We start from the raw sequence: 20,925 nt of genomic DNA, 5'->3' as shown, positions 1-20,925 counted from the left end.
TGCTTATCACACACTCTCCTACGTGCTTGAAGAAGGTGATAAGCACACACTTTCTCAGGTGGCTTCTTAAAGTCTCCTTGGTGAGCCTCCTACGAGAGGCCAGGCTCTGGGTACCGGCACGGACAGGAAGTGGCTCATCTAGCTGCCATCCCCACAGTCACCACGTGACACAGGCGTGTGCTGGCAGATGCAGCCACCAGCTTGTCTGATCTGGTCCTTGGGCCTTGGGGTTGATGAGCCTCAAGGGTGGGTCTTCAGGAAGGTGTCGTGCACTCGAGAGACAGTTCCTCCCTGGCTCTGGAGCAGTCCTCTGTTTATGTGCTGGTGGGCTACCAGAGGGGCATCGTGACAGGCAGCCCTGGGCCTGCCACCCCAACTCCAGAGCGCCTGCATAGAGGCTGCTTGGTCAGGGCCCCCAGAAGGAAAGTCAGCTCCTGAAATGAGGCTGCCTGCTTACAATGTGGTCACGCCTGTCAGTCTCATTTCTATAAAATGTCCTTTCTAGAAGAGGAATCTGTGGTTAATGAGTCCTTTTCAAGGATTCAGCTCTTGGCTTGCTTTTTTGTTTTGTTTTTGATTCAACCCAGCAGGCCGGCTTTGCTTTGCTTTGGGCCGACTGAAGTGGGAGAGAAGAAAGAAGTGACCTCTCGGAACCTGAAACTTTGCGGGTGGCCGAGAACTTGGCCCCATGTCTCTGTTACTTCACATCTTCCTCCCCGCAACATGCAAACAAAAACTCACCTGCAACGTCTCTAATGGCTAAGCTGCTTTGTGCTTTTAACCTCTCTGCTGCCTACAAGCTTGTTTTCCTTGTTTTCTCAAGTTCTTGGCTGGAGACCCCAAGAGAGTGTGTCCCGGTATGTCAGGGCTGGACACTGGTGCACTTGGAGGAAAGGATTGCTTTCCTTTGCTTGCTTGATTTCTGGAATTTAGCTATCAGAGGAGAACAAGATAAATTCCTCCAACCTAAAGAGATAAGGGAGCTGAGAGTCTGCAGGCGTAAAACTCAGGATAACATCAGTGGCTTCTGTAAAATTCCTCTAGTCTTGACCAAGGCTAATGGCCCACTGTTGACCTTTGTAATAACTCCGTGCTTCTGGCAAACAGGTGGTGCTGACTGGGGCTTGGGGTGTCATTCCAACTGGACTTCCTGACTCTTATTGAAGAGCTGGTCTCTCCAACCCAAGATGGACTGCAGACACAATACGGCAGACCTCTAAGCTGAAAGCCAAGAACAGAAGCCATGTTCTGGGGGCAAATACTGGCCCCACAGTCCCCAGCCCGTCTTTTATTTCATTTGCTTGTCCTTCTCAAGACGTTTCACCCCCTGGCTTCTACAGGGCGCATCTTCACGTGCCACTGCAGTTTGTCTCCTTAGCCCTGATGGTCCTGGTTCTCTAACTTGGACCAAACCCATCAATGGGACGTTCGCAAAGCCCACTGCCTCCTGGGAGGGCTGTTTGTTCTCCAACTTGAAGCCAGGTTTGTCCTGAGCTTGCCTGGTGGTGTCCATCTCATTCCCTGTCTGTGTCCCATTGTCTTTCCCGCCTGTCCTCTCTGCTGCAGAGCTGTGACCCGTGGCTTAGTGCTCTCTGTCCAGGACTCCTCCCTGTCTTTCCTTTTCCATGAGGGGTTATTTCAGAGGGTGAAACTGGCCTCAGGGGTTGTTAGATCTCTCCAGATGTCCTCATGACCTTTGCTGTGGGCCGTCTATACCCACATGTGGCTTTTGAGTCTCCCTCCGTCCTGGCAGACCCATGAGAGCTGCCTCAGCAGCAGCCCACTCTGAGAAGTTCTTGCTCCCAGCCCTGCCTGCCAGAAGCAGTGGTTTGGGCAGGTTTACCTGTGCACTAGGAGCTTACCTGTGTGAGCCACCGGATGCATTTTGACCAAGAGGGGGCTTATCTGGGGCCTCCTAACAGAATGAAAGAGCAGTCCCTTGAGTTTCTTCCTAATTGTCAGCGGTGCTGGTGGGGATGCCTTCCAGACCTCTGCCTCCTGTGCCTGGGGACTGGGGCCTCTGCAGAGTCCACACCCCGCCCCTACAGGGGGAGAGTGTGGGCAGAGGCACCGAGTGGGGTTGGTCCCCTGGCTTCTGGTTCAAGTGTCTGCTTGGTCTGGGCCCACCTTTGTTCCTGAAGAGAACACGGCTGGTGACACCGCCATGTGCTTGGGAGCCACCAGTGGGTTTTTCTCCCTGCTCACTGACTGCAGTGCGGTGCTGGTAGGTTCCCTTGGGTGCCATGACACAGGCCGCCAAGGCTTGGCAGCAACCCACTAACAGGAGGCATTATTTTGCCCCCTCTCTTCCTCACCTCTGTTTGCTTCCTATGCACTTAACCCAAGCTCATGACTTGGGCTGGCTTTGGAAAAAGTAGCAGACAGCTTGCAAGGCTGGCGTGACCCTTCATGAGTGGGAATAGCACGTCACGTGCAGCCCTGAGGCCCTGGCCTATGGGAGCAGTGTGGGGAAGAATCTGGAGGCCTGGCTTCTTGGCCCAGCTTATATGCTTTGACCAAGTCATTGGGTTTCTCAGGACTTAGTGTCCTGACTTCTAGATGCAGCTGATGGGACCACCTGTTGTCTAGAACCTTCCCAGCCCCCACGTCTGAGCTTAAACCCACAAGTCTCTCCACATTTTACACCTGGCAAAGTGCCTGGTGTTTTCGCCCACTGTGACCAAGTCTCAGGAGAAGTAACCTGCAGCTCTGGAATTTGTCCTCGCAGCTCGAGGCTTCTGTCCCAGGCAACACCGAGCAGGGGTCTGACAGTGGGCGACCTGGGGGTCTGTTGTGCAGTTTTAGCAAAAAAACAGCCGCCTTGGTGTGGACAGTCGCAGGCCCACTGGTTGTGCCATCTCTCACCCATTCAGGTGGGCTGTCGAAGCTGCAGTTGCCCTGTGAATTCATTTTTGCCTGGGCTGTATCCACATCTCAGCAGTTGCCCTGTGAATTCATTTTTGCTTGGGCTGTATCCACATCTCAGTCCGTTCTAGAGAAAAACACGGTTGATCTGAAGACGGGTCCTGTAGGCAGAACCCTGTTCCAGGTGCCCCCAGAGAGCAGCCCTGCGGAAGGCCAGCAGGCGTTATCTGAGTGAGCGTCCGATGAGTCAGTCCTGGGCAGCCGCAGTGGGTGAACCAGACCTGTTCCCTTCCTCCCATACTTCCTGTCAGGGCTGATGTCACATCACGGCTGAGTGAGCCGCGTGGCCTTTTATGGACAAGAATCGGCAGCTCCTTTCTCAGAGGAAGTGAGTGAGAAGGCCCCTCACAAAAGCCTGTAAAGCCTGTACCTGGCCTGAAATACCTGTGGTTGGCGCCCCCCCCCCCCCCGCCCCCCTTCGCAACCTGCGACGGGGCCTCCTGAGCTGGCTGGAAACACCTGTCCATGTGGACATCAGAATCAGCTCCAAAAGGCCTCAGGGCATTTGGGGTTTAAAATAAAATCCAGGGAGGGAATGGCCTCATCACTGGATATGTAACTTAAAACCTTTCTCACTGTTGTGAGGAGGCCATGCATTTGGGAGAGCTGGAAGGTGCAGAGGGCTGGGGTCATTCCGGTCAGTCTCCAAACCCTGCCCTGTGTCTCAGGCTTTATTCATCCGCCTCATTTGATCCTTGGAGCGGCGCTGCCAGGGAACCCTGCCCTCCCATTGCCTGGAGGCTGAGGGGCTAGGCGTCCTGTGGGGACGTGCAGGACGAGGGTGCTGTCCCGGGCTCTAGGGCACCCAGCCAGCGGCTTTCTTCTCTCCCCCGTGGCTCCAGACACATGGACCGGTAGTTGTAAAGTGTGTTCCCAGGAACCCTGTCTCCACCTCCCAGGCAGCTCTGGTTTTTGTCTCCTACTCTTCATATGGGGCACTCAGGAAGATTTTCCTGAGGAAAGGCTGCTGCTGCTGCTGCTTTTAAAGTCTGTATTGAATTTGTTACAATATTGTTTCAACATTTTGGTTTTTTGCTATGTGAGATCCTAACTCCCTGACCAGGGACTGAACCAGAAGGCATTGGAAGGCAGAGTCTCAACCACTTGACCACCAGGGAAGTCCCTGCTGCAGCTTTTAAAAGAGTTGAAAATCACTGCAGAGATTCGTGTTCCTGTCTCTACCCTGTCCCTGCTGAGGAAGGATCAGGGCAGGAGAGGTTCAGGGGCCCTAAGTCAGACTACTGTCTTCATCCTGTGGGAGCCTGTTTCCCAGAACTGGATTTTCTCTGGTGGGTGCACTTCCCTAGTTCTGGGCTGTTGGATTCCTATCTGTCTGTCTCCTCTATAGTGGAGGAAGGAAGGGTGTTTTCAAATAAGACTTCATTCCACATAGGCTCAAATAAGGACTTGAGCAAACAATGGAGTGGGCTGGACTCTCAAGGGTCCGTGTCGCTAGAGAGGACCGTATGGGGAGAGCTTATGGAGTGTGTGTTAAGGAGGGTTCTGGCCGGAATGCACTGGGGCCCCAGCACAGTAAACCAAGCCACGGGGAGAGTCACTGAGAATTCCCTCCACCCTCCCCCAACTCCTGCCTGACCCCTGGTGGCTCAGCAGTAAAGAATCTGTCTGCCAATGCAGGAGACCTGGGTTTGATCCTTGGCTCAGGAAGATCCCCTGGAGAAGGAAATGGCAACATATTCCAGTATTCTTGCCTGGAAAATCCCACGGACAGAGGAGCCTGGTGGGCTGTGGTCCATGGAGTTGCAAAGAGTTGGGCACGACTAAGCGACTAAACAAAAACAATAGCCCTACCCAGAAGAGATGCTTCTGAGTGCAGGAACAGAGCCAAATGCCGTGAGACAGGCTTGTGCAGACCAGGGGCGGTGCCTGCCTCACGAGCCTCCTAAGAGGTGCCGACGCAACCTTCTATAAAAAGAGAAATTGACAGGTTCTGGGGGATGTGGGCAGGTGGATTTAGGGATGCCCAGTGGTTGGGGCCTTCCCTGGTGGCTCAGACGGTGAAGCGTCTGTCTACAATGAGGGAGACCGGGGTTCGATCCCTGGGTCGGGAAGATCCCCTGGAGAAGGAAATGGCAACCCACTCCAGTACTATTGCCTGGAAAATCCCATGGACAGAGGAGCCTGGTAGGCTACAGTCCATGGGGTCGCAAAGAGTCGGACACGACTGAGCGACTTCACTTTCAAAAAAGTGGTTGGGGCAAGAGTTGAGGAAATCAGAAACGCCTCCTGTCAGGCTTCCTCTGCAAAACTATTTGCCTCAGCAAATGTTCTGGCGAAGCAAATTAAGGTTTCTTTAAAGTGTAAAATTCAAGGGTTAGAGGGTTTCCTTTTAGGCTGTGTTGACAGTGGTACCTTGGCTTCAGGAGCTGGAGGTGAAAAGTCAGAGCAGGGAGAGCTGGAGATGGTAGAGTGGGTGAAGCTTACATGAAGCGTTTGGTTCTGGAAGTGGGATGTGAAGTGTGTGCAGGCCTCTGTGTAAGTGTATCTGTGTGTGTGCACCCACAGGTGTGCGTGTCTATGTGTACATGTGCCTGTGTGGGCGCTCATGGCTCTGCACACGTGCCCAGGCACGTCTGGTCTTTGCATTCATGTGTATGCGTGTCCACATGCAACTTGTCCACAACCCTGTGTGTGTGCGTGTGGGTCTGTGTGCACAGTGCGACTGTGTGTGCGTGCCCACACGTGTATGTTTGGGGCCTCTGCTTCCTGTTGTTCAGCCGTTCAGCATCTGACTCCCCCTCACACAATCAGAGGAATTCCAGCCGTCCCAGGGACCAGGCCCGGACAGCCCTGGGAAAACGGTTCCTCTGGAAGGGATGGGAATGTTTCCTTTTATGGTAGCCTCAGCTGCCACTGCCTGCAGACTTGCCGCGCCGCGCAGGTACATTCTTGCCTGCTCCCAGGGAGCGGGACTGAACACGCTAGCTGCTGGGCAGCCTCTGAGATGCAGCAGGGGGTGGGGGAGGGAGGCCTGACCCCATCACAGCTGTGTTCTTTCAGATCTGTGCCGCCCCCCACCCCCCCAGTCCCCTTATTCTCTTATTCTGCCCTGGCTTCCCCCACCTTTAGCACCTCCCTCCTTACCCTCCCCCTGCCTTCCCTTCCCTGCTGCCTTATCGGGAACCCCTCTGGGTCTGTCTCAGGCTCTGCTGTGCAGCCTTGAAGGGCCTTGTTCTTTGGGAAAGTCGAGAGCTGGAAGCAAGGTCACCCTCCGGGTCTGCTCTGAACTCTTGCCCAGTGGGGGGCAGGGTGCAGGCTATGTCCGTGTGAGTGGCCGAGTTCCCTCCACACCCCCGCACTGTTGATATTTCTCAGGGCTGGAGGGGCCGCTGCAGCTTGTGTTCTATGTGAGCTTTCTTGTTGCTCCTCCCTGGCTGGACTCCCTTTCTCCCTCTCGAGACAGGAGAAGAGGTGATCGTCAGAAATGTGCAGCCGAGTGGGGTGCTGGGATTAGCATGCAGGAGGGTCCCCTCGCAGAGAGGCACGTGACCTTGCTGCGCAGTATCTGCTGGTGCCCAACAGCTAAATCCATCTCTCGAGCCTGAACGCACAGGCCGCCCTGAGTCTGCCTCGAGATGCCCTGTCCTGCAGGGTCCTGGCTGGGCAGTCGAGCCCGTGAGGGTGTTCTTCCAGATGGCTGATGTCAGTTTCTCTCCAGCACTGAGGCTCCTGACAACTGCTGGAACCCTGGTTACTTGTCACCTAGTTCCTCCACGTCCCTGACCGAGTCAGCACCACCCATCGTGGTGACTTCTTGATGGGGAGGTAGATGGACAGCAGCTGCCTGTGAAGTCCATTCCTTGCACAGGCTTCCAGGCTGGGTCCTTTGTACATTCTTTCTGTTTTTCAAACTAATCCTGTCAGGGAGTTAGTAGCATGTTTACGTATGGGTAAGGAAACCAGGACTTAGGAACCGCAGACCTCACTGCAGCCAAGTGTCCATTAGTAGCCTGGTCCTGGATTCAGGCTGACTTGACCTCAAGGAGGTGGGTGGGGTGTTCTATGCGATGGGATAAAAAGGGAAAAAAAAAAGGTTTTAATTTTAGCTGTTGCTTAAAATTGCACACTGAGGACTGAGCCAGGGCAACCCTGATATCTTAAATAAAGCATTTCTGTCAAACTTTGCTTTCAGAGCTGAACGTTACTGTTCTGCCTGCCCCAAGGGGAGAGCACTGTTTACATCCTTGCTGGCTGAGTGGCTCACAGAGCTAGGAGAGTGGCTGAGAGTTTCTGACCCCCAGGCCGGGAGACCCCAGTTGTCACAGAAACTGGTCAGGAGCTGATTATGAAGAGCTTCTGTTCTTTCTGACCTGCCTCCGAACTCACATTACTGAGCACTTTCCCCATGCCAGATGCCACACCGGTGCTTTCTCACGTGTAATTTCCATATACACTCTTATCCCGCATCACGGGAGGAGGCTGGGCTCCGAGAAGGCCACGCCAAGGCAGCATCTTAGCCCAGGGCTGTCCCGCTGCAAAGCCAGCCTTGACCCCACCTCTCACCCAGCGTCTTACTTGTGCCTCTTACCTGGATGGGGATAGTGTTTTTAAACATCTGCTGCGGACCTTGTTTCCAACAACCCCAAGTTAGAAGTGCACAGGGCAGGCCCCACCTTAGCACTCAGGAAAGTAATTTCCAGGGAGCTTTCCAGAGGTTGGCTTCCTCAGAGGTGGACAGATGGAATTGGGGCTGGGTGGGCAGCCAGGGCGGGCAGTCTGAGTCCCTGGAGGAGGGAGCAGCTGCCACCGGGGAATGTCCCTCCTCCCAGTGAGGCAGGGGGTCAGCGTGTGTTGGTGGTGTGGAACCCTCAATCCCCTTGCAAGGCCAGCGTCTGAGGCTTTCTGCTCATGGAAGGTGGGGTTGGGGGCAGTGGGCTGCTCTTCAGAAACTGGAGGGGGATGCTTTACTCTCCTGGAGGTTAACCCCATGTCTCTTTTGTTTCAGACCGAGAGGACCAGTCCATTTTGTGCACGTAAGTGTTTCTGTCCGGGTGGCGGGGCCTGGGTCACTCTGTTCTGTTCATACTCTTTGGGACTCCTACCAAAACCGAGGTCCACGAGATCCATTCCCAAGTCAATCCCCTACCCCTTCCCCAAAAAGTGAAAAGTGAAAGTGTGAGCTGCTCAGTCACGTCTGACTGTTTGTGACCTCATGGACTGTAGCCCACCAGGCTCCTCTGTCCCTGGAATTCTCCAAGCAAGCATACTGGAGTGAATTGCCCTTCCCTTCTCAAGGGGATCTTCCTGACCCAGGGATTGAACCTGGGTCTCCTGCATTGCAGGCAGATTCTTTACTGTCTGAGTCACCAGGGAAGCCCCCACTTCCCCAAGGAACAGGCTTAATGTTTGCTACTCAGTGGTCCCAGTATGAATGAGCTTTATTTCAAAGATTTAATCTGCTTCCTCAAAGGAGGGGGCGGGGCTGGGGTTTATAGCCAAGAAGAAAAGCAAGCATTTTCTCAACGAGGCAGGGTTGGGAGCTGATGGCTCCCAGAATACATTCTCCTGCTTTGAACCTCAGCTTTCTTTACCTGGGCTTCTCACTTCCGTCCTTTGAACCTAACGAGGAGCTGATAAATCAACCCACTGCCGAGAAAGTTAATGGTACAGAACATTCCTTCAAGTGAAGTTTCAAGGGAAGATGTATAAGTGCCTTTGACCCCTGAGTCAATAGCTGCCTAAAACTTATTCCTGAGACTTGGAAGCAAAGGCAGTGGACTGAAGTTTACTCTTGTCACGCCTCTGGAGGGCCGTGGGAAAGGACCCCAGTGAGGATTCCAGAGTTTAACCTGTCCCTTTCCTGCCACGGGCTGTTGCAGGGGTGGTGGGGTGTCCCACCTTGGCACCCACAGAATGGGAGACAGTAGAGCCTGCAGTGGGAAAGGGGAGACACCAAAGATTTGGCCACTTCTCCCCTGAGAACTTGTCTGGCTCTCCTGGCAGGGGTGAGTCTGGAGCTGGCAAGACGGAGAACACCAAGAAGGTCATTCAGTACCTGGCTCACGTGGCCTCATCACACAAGAGCAAGAAGGACCAGGTGAGTGTGGCCTTCCTCCCCACGGACGTGCCTGGTTTCCCCAAGGAGGAGCACTTAATGATCCATGGCTTGGCGTTTGGGGCACTGAAGTAGAGGCCAGGCCCACTTTGCTTGAGCCTGCGTCCTGGCCATCCTGGGAGTGGGTCTGGTGAGAGCCAGCCCATTTCCTCCTTGACCGGCCCTAACCCTGAGTTGCTGTGGAAACTGGAGACTGCTGAAAGTTTGCAGCCCCTGCTGTGTGGCCTCCACTTCTGAGGTTGGAAGACAGATTCCAAAGCTTGGTTCTCAAGTCGATGGAGACTTGAAGGATCTCGGGCAGACCGGCATTGGAACCCCTGCTTCTGTTCCCTGGTGTTGAAATGCCTCTGGGTGGACATCCCTCAGTGAAGAGAGAAAAGGCAGCTGCAAAGTCATCTCACTTCCCTTTTTTTCCCCCTCTCCCCCTTGGTGGACTGTGGTCGAACCCAGCGGTGTCCTTGCTAGGTGAGCTGCACGTTTACTGCACGTTGTACACCAGGAATGCGTGTTCTGCCCATCGTGTGCCCTTGAATTACGATTTTTTTCTGAGCAGCTTTTCACTCCACACCATTGTCACTCTGCGGCTAGACCTCTTCTTATAGGCTCGGTTCACTGACTGTCTTGGGAGGAGGGGCTGGGTTGTGACACACGGTGACCACGCGTGCACTCTGCAATGACGGCCCCGGCAGGAAGGGGACCAGTCTCACCGCCCAGCTGTTCTCAGAAGCTCAGAGTTCCCAGGAGCATAAGGGGCGGAAGTCCCCATGCGGAGCCCTGACCGAGGCACAGCGGAGTGAGCGTCTGCCTGACCAAACCCCCACACGCTCAGCGTGCTGGACCAGATGGGGTGGGCGGCCCTTACCGCACTGGCCGGAAGCAGTGCCAAGAATCTGCTCACTGGGCTTCCCCAGAGCTGGGTGTGGTCAGTCCGAAGCATGCCCGTGTGGTGCGCTCTCTCTGTCTCTCAAGTACACACTCTTGAACTTCCCTATGAAATCTAAGTGCCACCGGTGTCCCCGGCAGCCATCTGGGTGCCCCCCACTTCCCAGGGCGCCGTGTGCAGCGTGTGTAAGTAAGTAGCGGTGTGTGTCTCCTTGCATGCAGACCTGGGGTGTGTCCTGCAGAATGTTCTAAAGAGCATAGTCTTCTGGAATCAAACCAGAAGTAACTTTTCATGTGCCAGACTTTGCCAGACATTCTGAATCTTTTTCCAAGGGGTGTCAGGAGTTATATTTAGAAATGAGTGAAGTTTTCTTTTGCTCTCTCTCTCTCCCCACCCCTTCCCCCATTTTCCATTCTTTTTAAGGGACCTATTTTAAAAACAGGCCCGGGGAGGTTAGGAGTTCTCTAGCTGTGGTTTTCCATCTCTGGATTTGCAGGAAAATCCATTTCCCAGCTACTGGTTGAATGCCTAGTATATGTCTGGATCTCCGGAGGGTGGCCTTGGTGTCGCTGCCCTGTGGGACAGGAGTGGGGAGACTGCAGTTACAGAGCAGTGACATCGACCCACGTGCATTATGTCTGGGGCTGATCCATCTGCAGGGAGAGGCAGGCCCCCAGCACTCAGGACGGCATGTGGGAGCTGTGACGAGTGGAGGTGAACTTGGCACGTCCTCTTTCTCAGACTGACGTGTGATGGGCACCCAGTACCCAGCTCCAAGCTCAACTCGAATGATTGAATAGGCTGCCCTTGGCTTCTCACGACTGTCCAGGCCCTCAGTTGTAAAGGCCATTGACCAGTTTGTTTGATTTCCTTGCCTAAAGCTGTGCAGTGATTTTCCACACACAGCCAGGCCACGAGACACTCTTGAACTTGTTTTGTGCCTTGTGTTCTAGGCCTGTTGTGGCATACGCTGGGGAGCTTGCTCCCCGCAGTGACCCAAGTGCTTATCCCAAGACCACCCATTGGGATACCCCAAACCTCACCTTATGGGGGTCAAGGCTTTGGCCAGACGGCAAGCTGGCAAAGCGGTGCAGGGTGAAGGGACTTTCCAGATGGACTTCTGGAATCTGAACAGCCACCTCTGATGCTCTTCCTCCCTCTGGTTTTTGTGTGCTAGTTGGAGGCCCCTGGCAGAAACTCCACCCAGGGAAGCCCTTCAGAGACCGTGCAGATAATCCCAAACCTCACGAGCACACTCTGCCTATAGCAGTGCCTCGTAATTTCACAGTATGCGGGTTTCATTGACAAATAAAGGTCTCTCCTGTGCCCGGTTAGGCATCAATGAAGAGAAACCTGTAGGTTAGCCGCCACCATTCGATTCATTTCGGCTGAGTTCAGCTCGGGAATCCAAGCTGGTTGCTCCTGCGTTGGCCTGGGGCCCCTATGTTTCCACAGCAGCAGCCTGTGTCCCCAACAGAGGCCTTAGCTTTGCCTCTAAGCAGGCTGCCTGCTCTGGTGGGGCCCAAGCTCCCATCTGACTGTGGGAACAGGAGTGGCTCAGCCAGCCTGGCAGCCTGGCCTGTGCTTGGAGAAGGTGTTTCAGTGGATGAGGGAGCAGCGCTCAAACCAACTCTGGATCCGTGGGCTGCCTCGCTGTCTTCCCAGCCCATCTGAGCTGGGGGATGGAAGCCAGTGTCCTGTGACTGCTGGTGCCCTGCACTCCTGTAGGGCCTGCTCTGTGGGCTTGACCTCTGCCCCTTGACCTGGCTGCACTGACCCTCCTCCGCTTAATCTATACAGTCCAAAATCAATACTCTCTAACCCTGGGAGGATCTCTGATCAGGGATGGCTGTAGTGGGGTCCCCTCCAGTCTCTGGTGGCCTTTCCAGACCCCAGAGTATCCTCAGTGTTCTGCAGACTTATGTACAGAATGGTGTGCCTGAATGGCCTTGTGTGCCGCAGGCGTCCCTGGGAGGCTGTAGCTCATGGCTTTTCGGGGAGCACCTGCTGCCAGTTCTTTCTTTCATCACAGATTACAGGCAGGCAGCCTTTATTCTCAGAAAGTCCTGGCTTGACTCCAGCCCTGCCGATAAATTAGAAAACCTCACCTGGCCCTTGTGTGATGTGCTGTCTCCCTAGAGTGCCCAGGTATTAAGGTGAACAAGAGCCGTCTTTTCTTCAGGCAGTGTCAGTTATTACCTGGCCTGCCAGGAGGATGATAACTGCTTCCAAAGTCCTGCCCACCTGATAGCAGGGAGCTCCCCAAGTAGGGCTGGGGCGTGGCGAGGGACGGTGTGGTAACTGACGGGTGTGAGGTAGAAACCTTGAATTCGATGACCTGCTTTGCTGGATGATGGCTGGGTGACCTCAGGCAATTCATTCCCGTTCTCTCAGCTTCAGTTTTCTCTTCTGTGAAATGGGGCTACTCTTATCTTTCCTACTCTAAGTATCACAAGGACCCAGGGATAAGAAGGCGTAAATAAGGGGACATTTTTGCCAACCACCAAGTATCATGAGACCGTAGTAGGGCTTATTGATGTTATCAATAAATAATTAGAACTCAAACTGGGCCTTGCTAATCCCATGCTCAGACACCTGACTTGCTGGGGGAAGGTTTAGGGGGGTGGGGGAGCTTGGGGAATGGCAGGACAGGGGACCAGCAGGGAAAATGCAGAGTTTATTAGGACACAGATGTGACAAGGTGGTGTCTTGCAGATCTGGTTCCCTCTCTCCTTGTCCTGTGAAAAGGGAAAATTTTTTTGTGGGCTGTTGGGTGGGGAGTAGAGGCCCGTGGGGCAGAGGAAGGGCAGCGTCCTGGATGGAAACGCTCCAGGGGAAGGATTGATGCCTCTGTGTCTTTTCTTGTTTCGAGTGCTGCTTCCCAGTGCATCCTCCAGGGCTGATCCAGGCCGTCCCGCCAGGTCCCCAAGCTGGATGGGCAGCCTGCTTTCCCTTTCTAGGGCCGCTGGTTGATTAGCCCAGGAAGCAAGTTCAAGTCAGGCAGCATTTCCAGACATCTGGCAGGAAGGTCGCTCTGGAGTGACAGTGGGGACCAGGCCAAGGCCGGCGTGATCGGAGTCCGGAAGCCCCCATCCCTGGCACGTGGGGCGTGTGGATACGGCTCTGCCGCCTCCCCTCCGCTTGGCAGAGCAGATCTGGCAGCCGTGCCACTGTCTGGCCCTCACTACGCCTCTGGGTTCCTTTCCAGGGTGAGCTGGAGCGGCAGCTGCTGCAGGCCAACCCCATCCTGGAGGCCTTCGGGAATGCCAAGACTGTCAAGAACGACAACTCCTCTCGATTTGTGAGTGGTGGTGCTCATGGGCACCTTCCCACTGGGTGTTTGTGCCCCAGATGTAGAGAAGGGTCAGACTTGGTGCTTCTGGGCCTGTTGCAGGCAATAGACTAGGTCACACACCTGCATAAGGAGCTTCCTCAGCTCAGGTGAAGACAGCGAGGCAGCAGGGAGTCCCCACCGGTCCCCTGCTTGTCCTGCTGTAACCGCAGCCAGTTAGAACCCAGAGTCAGACCAAGCAGGAGGAGCGCCTCCAGATAACTGCTTCCCTCCTCCCCTCTGTGGAGGAATTTGGGCGCCCCTGGAGCTGGTCCCGCTCATGCTTGGCTGTGTGGCCCTTCTGAGTTCCTGTGCAGTTGGGGTGCCGGGTCCCTGGCTGCCTGACGCAGGCTCAGTCTCTTGGTTTCCTGCCTCCAGGCTGTGCCACTGGGGAAGGGGCTGGACGATGGGGCTCTGATCTCTTCATCTGTCTTTCCTCAGGGCAAGTTCATCCGCATCAACTTTGATGTCAATGGCTACATTGTGGGAGCCAACATTGAGACTTGTATCCTTGTGGTTAACTGTAAAAAGTGTTCTGGGTCTGGGGTTGGGGGAAGTGACCTTGATGGAGAAGAGGCTGCTTCCTGATTCCTGCAGTTTCCTCTTTACCGGCCTCTTACGACGCCTTGTCTATGGCACGAGGGAAAGGACCAGGATAAAGATAAGTTGATTTTTCTTTATAGGAGGGATAAAATTGAACTTAGGGTTTTGCAGGTGGCTCAGTGGTAAAGAATCCGCCTGCCAGTGAAGGAGACACAGGAGACATGAGTTTCATCCCTGAGTTGAAAATATCCCCTGGAGAAAGAAATGACAACCCACTCCAGTATTCTTGCCTGGAGAATCTCATGGCCAGAGGAGCCTGGCGGGCTACAGTCCATGGGGTCACAAAGAGTTGGACATGACTGAGCATATGTGCAAAGTTGATCTTCGAATAGGATGGAGCTAGAGAAGGTCTCCCAGTGTGGTTCCCTGAAGGTAGTGTTGAGTGGATGCTCCTTTATCTTAATAGCCTGGGGAAGTGTTCTTAGCTCCTTTCTCTCGTGAGAAGGGGCCCCTTTACACAGACGAGGCGGGTCCTTTACACAGACGAGACTCCCAAGTGTGAGGGCTGCTGTTTGGACGGGCTAGACGCCATGAGGGACAGAGCCAGGGTAGTTTGCCCTTGTTTTGTTTTGCTGTTTTCTGCTGGTGAAGTTCCATGGCTTTTGAATGGGGGAATGTGGCAGGCTGCCTTCCCAACAGTGTGCACACTTCCTTAATGTTCTTTAAGATCTCCTGGAGAAGTCGCGTGCCATCCGCCAAGCCAAGGAAGAGCGGACCTTCCACATCTTCTACTACCTGCTGTCTGGGGCTGGGGAGCACCTCAAGTGTGAGTTGTGGGCCCACCCAGGGGATCCCCCTGCAGTCAGGCCACACACTGCAGTCAGGAAATGAACTCTGCCTGGGGGCAGGCAAGGCGAGCCTGACTTCTGTTCCTGGACCAGCTGCGGGCTTGGCCCCTGTTTCGAACCAGGCCAGAGGGAGCCTGGGCAGGTCACTGTGCAGCTGCAGACTTCTGGGCCTTGATGCTCTTGGGTGGGGGGCCCTGTGTGTGCCCGTCTCACATGCTGGGGAGAGTCAGCATTCCTGGGGTGTTTCGGGGTGCTTCCCAATCTCCCACACCTTTGGGGTCACAGGGTTGACTGGAGCCTCCTGACCCTCACTGAACTTTGCCCTCTGCCCCCTACAGCTGATCTCCTGCTGGAGTCATACAACAAATACCGCTTCCTGTCCAACGGGCATGTCACCATCCCCGGGCAACAGGACAAGGACATGTTCCAGGAGACCATGGAGGCCTTTCGGATTATGGGCATCCCAGAGGAAGAGCAGATGGGTATGGGCCAGCCCTCCCCGGGGAGGCTGAGGAGCGCTTCCTGTTGGCACTGGGCATTAGGAAGTCCATAGAGACTGGAGGAAGGCTGGGTGGTGGGAGGTGGGCCCGCAGATTTGAGAGTCAGGGTTATTTCTTCTTGGTCATATTGCCCGGGGCATATGAGGACAAAGGACAGGCTCCTAACTGCCCAGGGCCTGGGTCTGTTGCTCCTGTCCTTGCCATTTGCTGGAAGTGGAATACTCCTGCTTTGTCCGAGCCGAGTGTGGAAGGGGCCGGGGCTTCTGCACTGGTGACGCCCAGAGTGGCAGTGGTGTGGAGCTTGCCTGTGTCTTCCTGTTTCTCTAGAGGGAGGTGAGGGGGGCCTTGATGCTGTGTTTTAGGAAGATTAGGGGCTGGGGCGTGTGTACCCTGTTCTCCAGCATTAGAGTCAGGGTCGCTTTTGCTTTCCCACCGACAGCATGTACATGGACAGGCCTGGCTGTGTTCCAATAAAACTTTATTTTTAGAAACAGACCGTGGGCCCTAGGTGGAGGCACATCTGAACTTAGAAGCATTAACAGAGCTTGTATCTAAGCACAAGGCTGCCCCAGCAGAGGCCAACCAGAGGCCCTGGAGATGTGCTTTAGGCCAAGGCCTGGTGCCCCACATGGTTTATCTTACCCGAGGGCCTCTGAGGGGTGACACCCCACCTGGTTCTGAGCTGCCTTTCATTGCACCCCAAGGCTTGCTGCGAGTCATCTCAGGGGTCCTCCAGCTCGGCAACATTGTCTTCAAGAAGGAGCGTAACAGCGACCAGGCCTCCATGCCCGACAACACAGGTAACCCCGTGGGCCCCTCACCTGACTATGTGGGTAGGGGCCTGGGTGAGATGGCTCAGGAGTCTTGGAGAGATCTTAGACACTCTTCTTTTTTACTGCACCTGTATGGCTGCCTGTCACTCCATATTTTTGTAAAATACTTGTGAACATGATCCTGATGCTCCTTCGTGGAGTGTCAGCATGAGCTAGAAAACCCATGATCTGTGGCCCCGAGTTTCTCTCATTTATGCTGAGGCCAGACCGGTTGTCTCTGTTTGTAAAACGGTCATTTCTGCTGTCGTTCCACTTGCCTGTGGACTTGGGAGGACGTGAAACACTGTCCTCACCCTAGCTCTTCAGCCATTGCTAGTCCTCAGGTCATTGCAAGCAACCCTACTTAAGTTAGCCTTAACATGTGCTTCTGAGGGGCTTTCAGAAGAATTTAATGCATGGGCGTGTGAGTTGTCCTGTTCTGTCCCTATGTCTAGGGTGGTGCTGTTTGTGTTCAGGACCCTCTTTTACACTCAGGATGTGGCCAAGGGTGTGCAGAGGTCCTGATGTGGGGCCCTGAGTTGGGAGCCATGCCCGCTGGCCTGTCTAAGGGGAGAGCTGGCTGTTCTGTGCCCTGTGGAGGAAGAGCCGGGTCTGGGTTGATTGTCCTGGTAACGATCACTCAGTTACCACACCTTTTGAAGGTTGAGCAGAGGGACTCGTTCTCTTGGGTTTAATTAAAACCTTTTACCCCTTCCTTCCTTACTCTTCGAAAAATATTAGCTGCCCAGAAAGTATCCCACCTGTTGGGTATCAATGTGACCGATTTCACCCGAGGAATTCTCACCCCTCGCATCAAGGTGGGACGGGATTATGTCCAGAAGGCGCAGACGAAGGAGCAGGTGAGCCCTCGGCTGGGGGGCTGGGCTACGTTGGCGAGGAGGTTGCAGTGGCCACATTGAGGCCTGCCCTGGGGCGTCCCCTGTGTTAGCGCTGTCACCTCTCTGAGTCCTCACGGCACCTTGGAGAGCAGGTGGTGCCACCCCCACTGAGAGCAGGAGGAAGCTGGGGCCAGGGTCCAGGCTGCAGGAGTCACTGATTCATGGCTGGTCTTGGCTCCTGGTTAATCTGGTCTCCATACCCCTAGCTGTGTTACTTGAAGCACATCTCAGATGTCATTTCTTCTGTAGCTACTTCAGTTCATGTCCATTTATTTAAAAAAAAGTCTTTGCAAAGCTCTAGGTTCATTCTGGGGCTTCCCAGGTGGCACTAGTGGTAAAGAACCTGCCTGCCAGTGCAGGAGACCCAGGTTTGATCCTTGCGTGGGGAAGATCCCCTGGAGGAGGACATGGCAACCCGCTCTGGTATCTTGCCTGGAGAATCCCATGCACAGGGGAGCCTGGCGGGCCATAGTTCATAGGGTTGCAAAGAGTCAGACATGACTGAAGCGACTTAGCATGCATGCACACAAGTTCACTCGGCATGTAATGTTGAAAGTTTAGACTCTTGCCACTTCCTTCATTATAAACAACACTGCAGTGAACGTATCTGTGCTTGAAGGTTTTTTCCTCGTCTTTGAGGCTGTTTTTCTGGGGGTGGGCCCTGCAGGTGACATTGCTGGGATAAAACGAATGAGCGCACTCCCTGTGTCTGACCCTTCCCCTCCACCCCGGGTGTCTCCGCAGGCTGACTTTGCCATCGAGGCCTTGGCCAAGGCCACCTACGAGCGCATGTTCCGCTGGCTGGTCCTGCGCATCAACAAGGCTCTGGACAAGACCAAGAGGCAGGGCGCCTCGTTCATCGGGATCCTGGACATCGCTGGCTTCGAGATCTTTGATGTGAGCTTCTCCCTCGAGACCCCTCCCAGCTCCCGAGCCCCTGGGGCTGCCTTCTTGGGCTGCGGTCCTCTCTCACCTGGTCCCACAGCAATTTGAGCTGGGCCCCTCCTTGCTTGTGTGGAGACAGGAGACAGCAGTTGGGTGTATTTAAAGCTTAAACAAAGTGCCCTTTCCCAAACAGAAATGCTGGCGAGAATAGTACCATCTAGACAGTGTTCTAGGAGGCCTCACAGGCAGGGGCTTTCTGTTCGTTTATTGTTTATGTTTTCTCAAATATTGATTTTGAGTGTTGTGACATGACTTTGTCCCTGCCCATAAAGACTTTGAGGTCAGGTAGCAAAAACTGGTAATTGCAGGAGCCCAGATTCTTCAGCCTAGGGTCCATGGCTGTTTTCAGAGGAGCCGTGAACTTGGGTGGGGAGAGAATTGCCTCTTTATTTTTGCTGACCTCTCAGTATATGGTGCTGTTTCTTCAGCTGTGGATTCAGCAGGGTACACACGCCACAGCTGCACTAGCAGTGCTTGTGTTCTGTCTCTAGTGGAAATCAGGTGTTTTCACATCATAGCACTCATTGCCTGTTGTCGAATTGTTTCGGTTCCCAGGTGGCGCTAGTGGTAAAGAAGCTGCCTGCCAATGCAGGAGACATAAGAGATGCGTGTTTGATCCCTGGATAGGAAAGATCCCCTGGAGAAGGGAATGGCAACCCACTCCAGTATGCTTGCCCGGAGAATCCTACGGACAGAGGAGCCTGGTGGGCTGCAGTCCATGGGGTCGCAAAGTCGGACACGAATGAAGCGACTTGGCCCACATGCATACTGTCTGCATTCACCTCTACTTCAAGTTCTAGGTGTTAGAATCCGACGGCTTGGACCTGTGCTTGTTACTTAAAAAGCACTATGGATTTCTATGTTACTGTGTTTGATAATTACATTTCAAGATAACTTCTTTCTCAATTGATCTACTTTGTGCATTTGAAAACATCACCTTGATACAGGGGCTCCACCAGACTGCTGGTGGGGTCCATGGGCCCCAGCAGTGCAGCCCCTGCTGTGGGTGTGATGAGGGAAGGCCCACGGGGGCGGCACGGTGGGGCCCCAGGAGATTCTGCCCAGACACTCCTCCGGTCCTTCCTGGGGGCTCGCCGGCAACAACAGGGATCTGTCTGACCCCATCTCCCTCTTGCAGCTGAACTCCTTCGAGCAGCTCTGCATCAACTACACCAACGAGAAGCTGCAGCAGCTATTCAACCACACGATGTTCATCCTGGAGCAGGAGGAGTACCAGCGCGAGGGCATCGAGTGGAACTTCATCGACTTTGGCCTCGACCTGCAGCCTTGCATTGACCTCATCGAGAAGCCAGTAAGAGCCGCGCGGCTGCGCCTCGCCCCACCGTTGCTCCGCCCCTCTGGGGACGGAACCATCTGTGATCCTAATACCGAATGGTTTACTTTGACGATGAGTGTTTTGCTTAAATCAGTTTTGTTTTCCAACAAACAAGATGGTGTTTGATTCCCAGGCCTGTCAGCCCGTCCCACAGTGCCCGAGTCTGCTCTCTTATAAACTCAGAGTTTGGAAGGCTTTGGGGCTCTGGGGTGCTTCCTCTTCCTCAGGAGCCTTATCCTAAATGTCCCCGCTCACCACTTAGTTGTGTGGACACACTGTGTGTCGAGTGGGGTCTGAGAGGGACTCGAGGGGCCAGGACCCCTGTTGAGGGGCAGCCTCTGGACATGGGTCAGGGGTCTGCGTGGCCCATCAAGCCACCACGTGATTTCCAGTGTTCTCATGGGAGAATCTTACGATGGATCGTTGGATTAAGGTGTGTTGGACATAGCCTGGACCTCAGAAATTTCTTTTTCAGCTAGAATTTGTAGCTGGAGTGCTTTCAGTCATGCTCCTTATTTTTTTCTTGTGTGAGGAAAGCACTGCCCATCTTCTCTTGAGTTTCTGAAAACCAGGCTGTGACTTTACAAGGGTGAGAGTCGGTGGGTTTCCAGGTCAAGCTGACCTCCGTGATTCTATGCTCGCTCCAGGCAGGCCCTCCTGGCATCCTGGCCCTGCTGGACGAAGAGTGCTGGTTCCCCAAAGCCACGGACAAGAGTTTCGTGGAAAAGGTGATGCAGGAGCAGGGCACTCACCCCAAGTTCCAGAAGCCCAAGCAGCTGAAGGACAAGGCAGATTTCTGCATCATCCACTATGCTGGCAAGGTGAGGAGTGCACACCCTGGTGTCATGCGGTGTGTTAGTATTAAGTGTGTTTTCCAGGTGTAGATGTGCTGTTGGTGCTAAAGTCATGGGCTCTGCAGTCTGAATTAGGGCTCTGCTCCTGTGTGACTTTGGGCCAGTTACTTCACCTCTCTGAGCTTTGGTTGCCTCATCTGGAAGATGGAGGTGACCACCACTGTACTGGGGAATGTGTATTAAAGGAGCTCACAAAGCCCACTGCTGGGCAGTCAGTGCTCTGGGGCAGGGCCTCTCAGCCTCCACACTGCCCACCTCAGTGGCCAGATCAGTCTTTATTGTCAGGGACCCTCCTACATGTTGTAGGGTATTTAGCAGCAGACCTGGCTTCTCCCCACCAGAGGTCAGTAGCACCTTCCCTACTTGCGACAACCAGAAATGTCTCCAGACATCCTGGAACATCTGCTGGGTGGGATTGAGGAGTAACATTGTCCCCTGGGTGAGAATCATGCCTGTAGGTGTTGTTGGCTTTGTTATTGCCAAGACCGCTGGCCAGGAAGTAGCAGAGCTGTCTTCGTACCAGCTGTCAGACATCCTCCAGTGGGCTTGATCCCAGGGCTTGGACCTGAACAGGGGTGTCCTGAGTCTGCAGAGGTCCAAGCTTAGACTAAAGCTGGCTCTTCTCAGGAAGTTGTGTTGCTTGCACAGAATGTGTAACACTTGGATGTGTGATGAGCTGGTCAGTCCTCAGCCTGCCCATCAGTGAGGATCAGTGATGAGAAACTTGTGCTGTCAAAGTGGTGCTCCCAAGCCACCCGTGGTCCTCTCCTACCCTTCTGCACATGGCCCTGCACTGTTCGGCATCCCCTGCTTAGCTCCTTTGTCTCCTAAGGCTGTTAAAGCCACTCTTGATTTTAAACTACTTGTTAAGGAGATCTCTTTTTTCCTAGTTACCTGAGGTCATGCCCCCCCGAATGCCCACGTCTCCCGCCACCTTTGTTAGAAACGCAGGCAGGCTTTTGTTGCACTGTTG

General features: G+C 54.2%; 1 protein-coding gene across 1 annotated transcript in view; it reads left to right on the top strand.

The window, feature by feature from the left end:
* Positions 1 to 20,925, top strand: part of MYH9 (myosin heavy chain 9) — an 85,383-nt gene that overhangs the window by 39,531 nt on the left and 24,927 nt on the right. Inside the window, exons 4-14 of the mRNA XM_069585335.1 lie at positions 7,892 to 7,919; positions 8,890 to 8,983; positions 13,093 to 13,185; positions 13,657 to 13,720; positions 14,486 to 14,584; positions 14,945 to 15,088; positions 15,811 to 15,906; positions 16,660 to 16,778; positions 17,562 to 17,714; positions 18,901 to 19,074; positions 19,746 to 19,919. Coding sequence (XP_069441436.1) covers positions 7,892 to 7,919; positions 8,890 to 8,983; positions 13,093 to 13,185; positions 13,657 to 13,720; positions 14,486 to 14,584; positions 14,945 to 15,088; positions 15,811 to 15,906; positions 16,660 to 16,778; positions 17,562 to 17,714; positions 18,901 to 19,074; positions 19,746 to 19,919 — 1,238 coding nt within the window. The remainder of the gene's footprint in view (positions 1 to 7,891; positions 7,920 to 8,889; positions 8,984 to 13,092; positions 13,186 to 13,656; positions 13,721 to 14,485; positions 14,585 to 14,944; positions 15,089 to 15,810; positions 15,907 to 16,659; positions 16,779 to 17,561; positions 17,715 to 18,900; positions 19,075 to 19,745; positions 19,920 to 20,925) is intronic.

This window comes from Ovis canadensis, chromosome 3 (genome assembly GCF_042477335.2).
Source record: "Ovis canadensis isolate MfBH-ARS-UI-01 breed Bighorn chromosome 3, ARS-UI_OviCan_v2, whole genome shotgun sequence".
NCBI lineage: Eukaryota > Metazoa > Chordata > Mammalia > Artiodactyla > Bovidae > Ovis > Ovis canadensis.
This window is presented reverse-complemented; position numbering and strand designations above follow the sequence as displayed.